Source organism: Lagenorhynchus albirostris, chromosome 14 (genome assembly GCF_949774975.1).
Source record: "Lagenorhynchus albirostris chromosome 14, mLagAlb1.1, whole genome shotgun sequence".
NCBI classification, from domain to species: Eukaryota; Metazoa; Chordata; class Mammalia; order Artiodactyla; family Delphinidae; genus Lagenorhynchus; species Lagenorhynchus albirostris.
This window is the reverse complement of record NC_083108.1, coordinates 55,547,221-55,559,542: the sequence shown is the minus strand read 5'-3', so window position 1 is coordinate 55,559,542 and position 12,322 is coordinate 55,547,221. Positions and strand designations below refer to the sequence as shown.

The following is a 12,322-nucleotide window of genomic DNA, read 5'->3' as shown; positions in this document are numbered from 1 at the left end:
TCAAAGGTCAGTCAATGCATTTTTCATAACTTGTAATGGATTTGGGGGGTTTTATTTTTAATAAGCCTTTCAGAAATGGAAAATATCTCTATCAACCTATTTTCTCATTTTTCAATGAGAGATTCTGTGTGGCTTTATTTTTTGATGCAGGTATTTACAGTCAGCTGACAAAGGGGTAATGTCAAAAACAGAGGCCAGGGCTTCCCTGGTGGCGCAGTGGTTGAGAGTCTGCCTGCCGGTGCAGGGGACACGGGTTCGTGCCCCGGTCTGGGAAGATCCCACATGCCGCGGAGCGGCTGGGCCCGTGAGCCATGGCCGCTGAGCCTGCGCGTCCAGAGCCTGTGCTCCGCAACGGGAGAGGCCACAACAGTGAGAGTCCCGTGTACCGCAAAAAGCAAACAAAAAAAAAAAAAACAGAGGAAAACGTGAAGTGTGGATAACATTATGTCATAAAAATGGCAAAATTTCTGCATCAAGGTGAAGAAGAAAGTTGACTGGAAATGCTTCTTACTAACATCCATGTTGTTGCAGGCTGAAAATAGTCTTCCAAGTCTCTTCAGGTAAATCAGATGAACTACTTGGGGAAATTAAAAAAAGTAACCATGACCCGTGTGGACAATGGGTTGGAAGGGAGTAAGAAGGGATGTAGTCAGGAGTCTGTTGTCATAGTGCCAAGCTGCAGAGCGACAAAAGGAACCAGAGGACCAGCTCTGCCTGTGCACAGGGGGTATGTCTCCAGATCCATCCACAAGGAAAAGGATATCCAAAGACTAGTGAGCTCTGACCAATCACTTCACTCCCTCCTTCTCTCTTGGAGAGGAACAAAACAGGGGATGTAGAAAAATGGAAATGGAATCTGCAATATTCCTGACTGGGGAGAGAGGAAGAAACACTTCCCACATCCATTTATCTGTAGGGCCTGCCTTTTCTGTCTCCAAAACATACCTCAAATCTGTCCTCCTCTCTCCACTTCCGTTGCCTCCACCTTAAACCAAAACCCTTTCCTTTCTCATTAGATTAATGCAGTTCAGGCCCCAGCTGCCTAAAATCCAGAGGAGATGTATGCAGGCCGACGTGGTCTCCAAGTCTATTAGAAGTTCAAGATCAAGGTGCTGGCAGGTCCCGGACCTGGTGAAGGCCTACATCCTGGTTTACAGATGGCCATCTTGCTGTATCTTCACATGGCAGAGAGCAGAGAGAGGAAGGAAGTTCTCCCACCTTTTCTTGTTAGGGCTCTAATGCCGGTTATGCAGGCCCCACCCTCAGGATCTCGTTACCTCCCTGCAAGCTCCAGCTCCCAATACCAGCACATTGGGGGTTAGGATTTAACATATGCATTTTGGAGGAACACAAACATTCAGTCATTAACACCCCCCAAGGCTGGCTTAGGGGCGCCACTTCGTGCTACCACAGGGGCCCTCTTCTTGTCCCCTCCTTGCTGCAGTCCTGCATTATAATGGCCTGTTTCTTTATCTTCCCAGTTGTAAGCTCCTGGAAAATCAGGACTGTCTTGTTCATAGCTGTGTCCGCAGTACCAGCACATAACATGATAGAGAGTTGTCTGGTGATTAATAATGTAAGCACTGCATGTTACACATAAGTATGTGTAACTGTATGTTACACATAAGTGTAATGTAAGCACTGCATGGGTTCACATAAGCAGTCTGGACAGTAAGCCCTGCTCTCCTTTCTCAGCACGGGCCAGAGCCTGCGATTGACCTCCAAGCAGAGCACTCCAGAGCCCCAGCTATAGTTCTAGGCATGGGGGCTGATGTGGAGAATTTGGAGTAGTTTGGAACGTCCTCATCTAAAGAGTTTGCTTTGAGAAAAGTCCTTTATACCTCCTTTGACCCACTTCTGAAAGACAGCCCTAATAAACTGGTTTCTGTGGCCACTGAAATAGACAACATTCATGATGCCAAGCCTTCCTGAGGAAGACCACCTAAAGTGAGGCTGGTGGCATTTGCTGTCTTAGGAGCTCCGGGTATCCCTGTGATGGACTCTCCCCGTTGTGTCCTCAGGCTACGGACCTTTTCCTGCCCACTGGTCCCATTCATGGATGTACTGCAGTTTACCCAGAAGGACCTGGAGGTTGCAGTTAAAGCCATGCAGATGGAGAACCTGAAATTGAAAAGCAAGTATGAGGAGCTCCATGCGAAATGCTCGGAGATGGGGAAAATTACAATAGGATTTTTAGGGATGTACCCAGGTGATGGAGAAGGTACAGAAACAGAAGAAGCTTGCCAAAGCTGAAATCTACAAAGTCAGAAGAAAAAGGTCAACTTACTACAGACAAATTCCATGAAACATATTTCTCTGAACTTTTAAGGAATTTGAGAGGTGACTGAAGGAGGTGACTGAAGGCTATCTCATGAATGAAGAATGGCTGAAGAAGTGTGCTGAGGATTACAAATTAAGAAGTGAAATGGAAGGCCGAAGATACCAAACATTAAAGGCCCACACAGAAGAGGTTCTCAATCTGTCAGAGAAGGAAATCGCTTGGGTCCAGAGGAAAGGCCCCAGTGGGCTGCTGGCCTTCTAGGTAAGCCTGATAAAGGGCCAGATGAGGAACATCCCCCAGAGACCATTCAGCAGAAGACTAAAGAAAACAATGAACGACTCATCATCTGTTATGACCTTATTTCAGAGCTGGAATGATGTGGATGGAGGTCACTGACCAGTAAGTGACCTTCTCTCCCTCCTCCCGTCTCTCTGTGTAACTGTAAGCAAGACTTGTATACTTTTTTTTCTCGTTTTTTTCCTTTTGGTGGAGATCTAAGATACCCTTAAAAAAAAAAGTTAGGGCTTCCCTAGTGGCACAGTGGTTGAGAGTCCACCTGCCGATGCAGGGGACACAGGTTCGTGCCCCGGTGCGGGAAGATCCGCAAAAAAAAAAAAAAAAAAAAAAAGTTATAGAAAATTAAGTATGAGATATCTTGACTTCTGAGTTATGCTCTATTTGACTTCTTCAATGTTGATGCTGATCTTTCATTAGCAAGTTTTTGTACCCTATCAGATATGTGCTCTTGTGAGGTTTACTGAAATTTTGGGCGGTGCTATACCCTGCAGGGTTTTTTTTACTGTGGGAAAAACACTGCTCTGAAATTGACAGCCAATAGGACCAAGAATCAATTAATTTTGTTAGTACATATGTACCACAAAAGTATGGTTTATAAGAAGTCGTGTTGGGGGTCCCAGTCTCATAAACTCTTACAATGCTAACTGGCAATGATAAAATAATTGCTATAACCTTTTAAAAAAACTTTATCGTAGTTCATTTAGTTATTTATAGTTGCAGAATTAGTGTATTGACATGTGCACAAAATGAGCATTAATTGGGTGAAGAGCAGAAGGTTGTGGGGTGTTGTTTAGTGGTCAAGTAGTATTCTGGCTTATCCCCACATGGCGAAATAGGTATATGAAGGACCTTTGTGTCTGAGTTTTTATGGCAAGAAAATAATTTTTTAAAAAATTCATTTTATTGAAGTATAGTTGATTTACAATGTTGTCAATTTCTGCTGTACAGCAAAGTGACTCAGATATACTACTTTTTCATACTAATTTTCCATTATGGTGTATCACAGGATATTTAGTTCCCTGTGCTATACAGTAAGACCTTGTTGTTTATCCATCCTATATATACTAGTTTGCATCGAATCCCAAACTCCCAATCCTTTCCTCCCCGACCCCCCTCCCCCTTTGCAACCACAAGTCTGTTCTTTATGTCTGAGTCTGTTTCATAGATATGTTCATTTGTGTCATATTTTAGATTGCTATAACCTGTCTTTTAATCAAATCGTGCAAAAATATAATTAGAGGTTTTCAGTTCAGTCCTTAGGTATGTGAACTGTCCATCAAGGGGGCAGTGATGAGTTTTTCTTAGTATGAAGATGTGACTAGAATTCAAGCTATTTCAGTGAGACTATATTGACCACCAGAATGACAAAACCTATGGACACGTAAGGAAAGGCAGCTATAGATTTTGGTCCCGAGAGGATTTTAAGAACTACTTTGTTTGACATGAAGGCTCAGACCTTCCTTTTTCTTCCCCTTTTTTGGCCCTAAGAGAATCACAGAATTCTGAACCAAATTTTAATGATCAAGTAATGCCTTTAATTACAAAAGAAAAACTGAGGCCAAAACTGTAATTCACAAAAAAGGAAGCAGCCAAGTCATTTAATACAGGGGAATAAAGGTGAGTGGATACAGCTCAAAGAATGCACCATTCCCTGCCACCCCTTCTTTTTGCTACAAGTTGCACCCATCTTTAAAAACACCATCTTTGCCAGATTCAGGAGCAAAGAAATTGCTCAAGTTGGGTTTTCTGCCTCCTTTGTAAGCTGCACGTTTTTAACATGTATTTTAAAACTGTGATGTGAAAAGGCCATAAAACAAGAAGCAAATATGCCATTCTCTGCACATGAAAGCATTATTTTACCAGACATCAGAATATGCACTTAGAATTTTTTCTCACAGTTGTGTTCCTGTGGAGATATACATTTGGTCTTATTCATCTGTTTCTCCTGTAACCCCAAGTACAGTCCCCAACACATGGTGCTGTAAGATATATATTTACATTTTAAAAGTAAATACGTTTTCCATATACTGTTCAGCGCCTAGACTTTTCTGATAAAAGGCACAGTCTCTGAGCCTGTTGTGGTTTCAGAACAGAAACGAAGTATGTGAAAAACAGGTTCCTGGGGCAGGAGTGTGAATATTTGTCTGCCAGCCACGCGAACCCTGGCAGCTGTCTCCGGACCTGAGGTCTCCAAATCGGTGTCCCCGGGCGTGTGACAAGCTCAGGCACTTCCCAGGCTGGCACAGATCGTCCAAGGCGGGCAGCAGCAGTTTTCAGAGACGGCAGGGGCGCGATTCGGGGTGGTCCGTTCAATTGCTAACAGGCCCCCCGCCAGTGGCCGCGTTGCTGGGCCGAGTGCAAAGGCAGCGGGGCTTCCTCGCAAGGGTCGGGCCCAGCAGGTGGGGACTGGAGAACTCTTTGTGAGTCACGGCCAAGCACGACCCGGTCCGTGGGGCTCGCGGTACTGCCGTTTCCTACCCGTTCCTGCCAAAGGCCCGCTTCAGCGCGTCCACGAAGCCCTCGCAATGCGCCAGGATGGGGCTGTCCCTCTCGATGTAGGGGACAACCCACTCCTCGGCCGGCCCACTGAGGCGGCTGATTAAAAACGCCACCTTGAGGGTGTCGTTTGAGAACCTGGCCTCAAAGAACCTCATGTAAGAGACCGCTTGGATCAAAAACTCGGGAAGCCGGGCGGAGTCGCCTTTGAACGTCTCGGGAAAAGCTACCGGGCAGGCGGGCGGGCGCACCTGGGCCAGCAGGTTGGCTTTTTCGCACAGGAGCCGCCGCACCTGGTCCATGAGCTCTTTGTTCTCCCTGCGCAGCGCACGGTTCTGGGTCAGCAGGTCCCGCATCATGACCGCCAGCGCGTCCATCACCGCCCGCCGGGCTCCGTCCCTGCCGCCGCGCCGCCGGAAGTGCGTGTCGCTCGGGGGCGGGTCCCGGCGGTCGCGGCGGCGGCGGCGGCGGCGGCGGCGGCGGCGGCGGCGGCGGCGGCGGCGGCGGCGGCGGCGGCGGCGGCGGCGGCGGCGGCGGCGGCGGCGGCGGCGGCGGCGGCGGCGCGTCCGGCCTCCGTGGTCCAGGCCGGGCTTATGCCCGAGCGCCGGCAGGCAGCGTTGCCGGGACTACTGGCCGGAAAACCAGCATCCGGGAGGCCTGAAGCAGATGGGCAGCGGCCAGAGAGGAAATTTGGAGTAGACTGGGGACCGAGCCGAGGGACGCAGCGCCGCGCTCGGCGGAGGAACCTGACGCCGTGGCTACGCACTGGACTTTCCGGTGGGCTCCGTCCGCAACTTCCGTTGGGCTCTGTCCGCGACTTCCGGTAGGCTCTGTTCGCGGCCGGCGAGCAAGTGCTTAAAACGGAAGTTGTCTGCTCAGGGATCGCGCGTCACTGGGCAGCTGCGGCCTCGCCCGCTTCTCCCGAGCTGCGAAGCAGTCGTAGAGTTTTTTGAAGTTCCATATTCCTGGATGTTCGCATGTTACGCTCAAGGCTTCACAGCCACGAGGAGGCAGTTCTAATGAAGCCCTCTGTGCCTGCAGAGTAGACCATCCCTTGGGGCTTCCAACTTGACGGAACCAGGAGCATCTCTCCTATCCGGAGTTCCTCCCAGGTGCCAGACGCCTTATCCTATCTCAGCTAAGCCTCCCGACTCTGTGAAGCCCATGCTGGGTTTCTGGTTTGTTTGTTTGTTTTTGTTTTCCTGAGGACACAAGCAGCTCAGAGAGTACACAAATTTATTCTGGCTACAAAGTCGGTGGTACGTTGGTGAAGGCTTCCTGAGTGCCAGGTGATTGAGGATGAACTTGAACTTAAGGTGGCGGCAGGGTCTGTAGATTGGAAGGGGCCCTGTTGAGATGAACGCCATCTGTATTTACAAGAATGAGAGGAACAGATTCCATCTGGTCCAATTCAGCCACCGTTTACTGGCGCTGGCTGTGAGCTCTGCTTCTCTACTGTAATTAGGCTCTGCTCTGACCTCCTTCCTATCTAACCAGTCTCCTATTTTTTCCATCAGTGTGACGTGCTAGGTAAAGAAAACTTCAGCCTTTGTGTGTGTGTGTGTGTGTGTGTCTGCAACCAGCGAGTCGTTAAGCACGTTGTCTACCAAGAACCAGTCTCAGGCTCTGGGACTTCAGCTATGTCCCACTGTTTCCATGTTTGAGGCGCTCAAAGATTGACCCCGAGAATCCTCCCATGCCAGAACCACCCGAGGTGAAACTGTGGGGAGGAAATTTCAGGAGGAGGTATTGCTGTGTGGTTCAGTGACTAAGAAACCCAAATAACATATCTTGATGAGTAGTTACATTTACGTTTAAGAATATAATTTTTGACTTTTTAGAAATGAGAAGTGATAACTTTTTGCCAGAATCCTCCGTTTGTCATTTACATGGAGATGGTAGGTTTTGATTCTGGCTCTTGATCGATGTACTTTTATTTGGTATTTTACTGTTGGAGACTAGTTTGTATTAATAAAATAATGTTTCCTAATAAAGCTGCAGGTCATAAATTGTGCTAAAACACTTTCAAAAACAAAGTACAAAAGTACTTGAGATCAGTTAATTAAAATATATGTACCTCAAGAAAGAAGAAAGTCAAATAACAAAAAAGTGGTTATCTTTGGGTGGTAAAATTTTTATTTTATATGTCTGCATTTTTGAAGTGACTATTGATTTTACAATAAAAACAACAAAATTTATTAAAAATGAAAGAAAACAGGAAATATAAAAGAAATGCTTTCTATTTTTAACACATTAGTTATCTAAAGGGAATTTTGGAAAGCACAGAGGATGAATGCCTAGCTTAACTGAGACTGCATTTCAGATCTCAGGCTTAATCTGAAAACACGTAGTATTCTTCAGTTCTTTTTTATCTAGAAATTATTATTATTATTTTGCCAAGGAAAAAGATAACATGTCATCATATTCAGCTCATCTAAAAAAAGGAAAGCCATTTACTGAGTCGCTATAACTTACGGAATTTTTCTGGAGCTACAGAGAGTACCAAAATGTCGTTTAAGGTTTCAGAGCCAAAATGAACTCTTAGTTTGTCCTCAGTATAAGAAATACAAAATTTATGAACGCAAATACAAGACTGGGCAGTCAGCTCAAAACACTGAGGATGTGCTTTCCACTAACTAGTAATACCGCATACATTCTTATGCACATATCATATGTTACAGTATACATTTTTTAAAAAAAACATGTTGCCAGATATATGATAGGTCATCTAGTCCAGAGCTTTTCTGTGCTGGGAGTTCTAGTTTTTTGTTGTTGTTTTTTAATCACTGGTTTAATCTCTTTACTTGTTATAGGTCTGTGCAGTTTTTCTATTCCTTCTTGAGTCAGTTTTGGTAATTTGTGTGTTTCTAGGACATTTTTCAATTTCATTTAATTTATTGGTGAACAGTTATTCATAGCATTCTTTTATTTGTGTAAAGTTGGTTGTAATGTCCCCATTTTCATTTCTGATTTTAGTTATTTGCATCTTCTTTTTTCTTTCTCAGTCTAGTTAAAGTTTGTCAATTTTGTTGATTTTTTCCTAAGAACAGACATTTGGTTTCATTGATTCTCTATTTCACTTATCTCTGTTCTAATCCTTATTATTTCCTTCCTTCTGCTAGCTTTGGGTTTAATTTGCTCTTCTTTTTCTAGTTCCCTAAAGTGTATATGGACCAAACTGGGTCCCCTCGAAATTCATATGTTGAAGCCCTGATCTTCAATGTGACTGTATTTGAAAATAAGGCATTTCAGGGAGGCAATTAAGGTTAAATGAGGTCATAAGGGTGGTTCTGTTTCTCTGAAGAACCCTGACTAATACATTCTTCTTTTAGTCATTTCTAATTCTTCTTTAATCAAGGGTATATTCATGGATATAGTCTATAGAAAACTATCTTTCAAGTGTATACTACCAAAAAAAAAAATCCTATGACAAATAAGAACCAGGACCATGAATTTTTTTGTATGTCCGTGGTTCTGTGCATTCTCAAGATGTTTTAAAAGGCTTAAGAGAAAATACATTGAATGATGGTACACACCTGCTTTGGACAGAGTTGTAGTGGAGGATGTTAAATTTATTAAATTTATTAAATTTGGGGTGGGGGGTGAGTTTTGCCACTGTGGGACTTGCAAGTCCAAAACCTGTAGGGCAACCTGGCAGGCTGGAGATTCAGGGAAGAGTTGATGTTGCAGTTCTGAGTCTGAGATAAAAGTGCAGGCAGAATTTCTGTGTTGTCGTCTGGAGACAGAACTCTTTCTTTGGGAAACTTCAGCGTTTGCTCATAAGACCTTCAACTGATTGAATGAGGCCCACCTGTGTCATGGAGGGTAATCTGCTCACTTTATTTTACTTTTTTTTAAGAATATTTTTAAAAAATTATTTATTTATTTTTGGCCATGTTGGGTCTTCGTTGCTGTGTGCGGGCTTTCTCTAGTTGTGGCGAGCAGGGGCTACTCTTCGTTTTGGTGTGCGTTTTTCTCATTGTGGTCGCTTCTCTTGTTGCAGAGCACGGGCTCTACGCATGCAGGTTTCAGTAGCTGTGGCACAGTAGTTGTGGCTTGCAGGCTCTAGAGCACAGGCTCAGTAGTTGTGGCGCACGGGCTTAGTTGCTCCGCGGCATGTGGGATCTTCCTGGACCAGGGCTTGAGCCCGTGTCCCGTGCACTGGCAGGCACCACCAGTGTGCCACCAGGGAAGCCCTCTGCTCACTGTAAAGTCAATGATTCTAAATGTCAATCACATCCAAAAAATACCTTCACAGCAACTTGAAAAACAGATGTTTGACCAAACAGTTAGTCACCATAATCTTGCCAGGTTGACACATAAAATCAGCTATGTAGAAATTTGATTATTTTAGAATAAAACTTGAAGACATTTGAAGAAATGGCCTAAACAACAGTGAGTGAGTGTGAGAGAACTCATCTGAACATTGTTTTTTATTTGACTCACAATTCTTATAAAAAAGAAGTTAAATCAGGAATATTTCAAAATAGTTACTTCCTTTAGGCAAGTAAATGCAGAACCATGTCCCTATCTGTGTGGGGTTAATCAGAATATATTTCAAACTGCTGAAAGCAATTATGACAAAGGACAGTGTGACTGTCTAATAAATGGTTGTTTTTGTTGTCCAGCATGTATCTTTGTCACTTGTTTGCTCTCTTTGGGGGAATCATTTACAGTGACTCAAACTGTGAGTCAGGAAGTGAGATGTCCCCTGATGTCACACTAAAAAGACTTGTGAGACACATAACTACAGGGGCTTGATGAATGGATAACCTGTGGAACTGAAATAGCATTTTAAATGGGTATAATTTTCTTGCAGGTATCCTTAGGAGATAGTCCTACTGCCTCCTGGAATGAATGGGCTTTGTTTTGACGTGGGCCCCGTACTAAGGTAACAGTCTCTTTTGGTCATTTGTCAGCGTGTCTGGAACCCCAGCTATATTCACCAACCTTTATAGATTTGTTAGGGGAATCAATTGAGTAATGCATGTGAAAGCATTTTGGAAGCGATCAAAAATTAGAAAGTTGATGATACAAGTAAGACAATGTCTTTACCAAAGCAATTATAAATGTCAGAGTATTTATCAGAGACCATTTGTTGGTTTCAAAGCTTTATACAATATTTAAATGAACTTTGGCATTTTTGGTGGGAGGGATGGTTTTATTGAATTTTCAGAGCTTTCCGTGTGGGAAGCAAAGCATTAAGGAATTCACTGAATTCAAGATATTAATAGCAGAGGCAATAATATGGCTTATATGACTATCAGTTTAACAAGGTTAAGTGGTCCTTTAAAGGACAGAATTACGTGTCAGATTGTCCTAGGTACTAGGACACAACAGTGAATAAAAACAGATACAGTTGCTGCTATTCTGGAGCTCGTGATCCTTGATTAAAGAAAACTGGGGCAGCATAGTAAAAGAAAAATTATGACAGGGCACCCCAGTTGATACTGTGTAGTCAGAGAAGTGGGCCTTGAAGAAAGGGCACTTAAGTTGAAATCTGAAGGACATGAAGGCATTAACTAGGGAGGAGATGGGGATTTTCACAAAGGCAATCGGCAAAGTCTCTGGTGTCAGAGGAAGTATGGTATATTTGAAGGCAAAAATCCCGGCATATCTAGAGCACAGAGTGAAAGGGAAAACAGTACAAGATAGGGCTGGAGAAGGAGGCGGTGACTAGACAGTGCAGGTGCCCAGTGGGCTACATTACAAATCTTGGTCTTCACCCTAAGAACAATAGAAAGCCATTGAAGTTTTAATTAATAGGGCACATGATTATTTGTTTTGAAGAGATTACTCTGGCTATAGTTGGGGTCAGAGCAGATGTGAGGAGACCAACCAAAAGGCTGTTACAATTGTCCAAGCAAGGGATGATGGTAGCTTGGATTTGCAGAGTAGCAGGTGAAAAGAGAGAAGCAGACAGCTTTGGGAATTCTTTAAGGGGTCACATGGACAAGATGTAGTGATGCATTGCATGCAGCAAAGGAAAAGCTTGGTGACTTCATTTACTAAGATAGGAAATGCTGGAAGAGGATCATAGGTTTATCTTGGACATGTTGAGCCTGCCATTACTAATAACTGTAACCTTCCTTAATGTCAATTCCAAGCACCCTATTACCACCAGTTCTTATGTTTCCATCTCACTCTCTTTAGTACCCCTACTCCAATGTTGCTTTTCCCACCAGTACGTATAATCTATTGATCTCTCATGGTTTCATGGGTTCTCACTCTTTTCTCATCTCATTGACCGCTTTATTTAATTTCTGTTGCTTCTGTAGTATCGTTATCATCACCTCTTTGCATACGTGCTCGACTCCCTTGACCTTCTCTTGCTTCATTCTCTCTTCCTGGGGAAAACACAATCCTACTTAAATTCAGTTCTCTGCTTGCTCCTTACCTGCCCTCATTCTGGAGAAAAACACAAAGCCATGCTGAATGGGCTCAATTTATATGAGCATTAGTATCAAACATACCCATAATGCTGCTGAAAATCATACTGGCTTTCACTAGCACTCACTCTTCAACTGTCCTTGGTGATTGTTTCATACCTACCACACCTCAAATCTTTCTTCTCCAGTTCTCACTCTAAGCGGATGAGCTTGCATCCCGCCGCACTGAGAAGCAGAAGTGATCAGAAGAGAATGTCGATCAACTCTCGCCATCACATCTACCCGCCTGTAGGTGTCTGTAATCATTTCTTGTGCCTTTTCTTCTCTCATTACAGAGGAACTAAGCTTACCCTAGCAAAGGCTAACCTCTTCACTTGTGATCCCATTTCCTCCTAGGATGGGACCACCCAAGGGCAAGGGCAACACTCAGAAATTCTCTCCTCTCTCCCCTGCATCGTCACCCTTCTCTTCCACCAAAATCTTCTCTTGACCTCACTTTTCTCTCTGGCTAATGTCCATTTTCTTTCCTCCTCTTAACAGGGAAACTCCGCAAATGAGTTGTTTGTATTCACTGTCTCTGTATTATCTCCTCTAATTCAACATCCACTTTAATCAGACTTTCATACTTGGTACTTTACTCATCCTGAATGTATCAAGGTCACTGTGACCTCCATGTCAATTTCAACCCTTATTTTATTGGACCCATTGGTAGCATTTAATATCAATGCCAGAGATCAATTTGATAGCAAATCACTCTTTCCGCCTTGAGACTGTCTTCTCTTGGTTTTCAAGTGTCACATTCTCTTGGTTTTACTCCCGCCCCCCGGATGCCCCTCCCCGTCGTCTTCCTGTGTTCTTC

At 44.1% G+C, this 12,322-nt stretch overlaps 2 protein-coding genes across 2 annotated transcripts in view; one reads left to right on the top strand and one right to left on the bottom strand.

The window, feature by feature from the left end:
• Nucleotides 1–4,090: 4,090 nt before the first annotated feature.
• LOC132532334 (protein LDOC1-like) lies at nucleotides 4,091–5,532 on the bottom strand. The gene has a single exon (XM_060170736.1). The coding sequence runs from the start codon at nucleotides 5,449–5,451 to the stop codon at nucleotides 5,053–5,055; it is 399 nt and encodes a 132-aa protein (XP_060026719.1). The 5' UTR covers nucleotides 5,452–5,532; the 3' UTR covers nucleotides 4,091–5,052.
• Nucleotides 5,533–5,910: 378 nt separating this feature from the next.
• AKAIN1 (A-kinase anchor inhibitor 1) overlaps nucleotides 5,911–12,322 on the top strand; it is a 79,959-nt gene continuing 73,547 nt past the window's right edge. Inside the window, exon 1 of the transcript XR_009544363.1 lies at nucleotides 5,911–6,186. The gene's annotated coding sequence lies outside the window, so the exon portion shown is untranslated. The remainder of the gene's footprint in view (nucleotides 6,187–12,322) is intronic.

Excerpts from the sequence above, each read along its gene's own strand:
- LOC132532334 (XM_060170736.1), bottom strand. The coding sequence starts at position 5,451 with ATGGACGCGCTGGCGGTCATGATGCGGGACCTGCTGACCCAGAACCGT.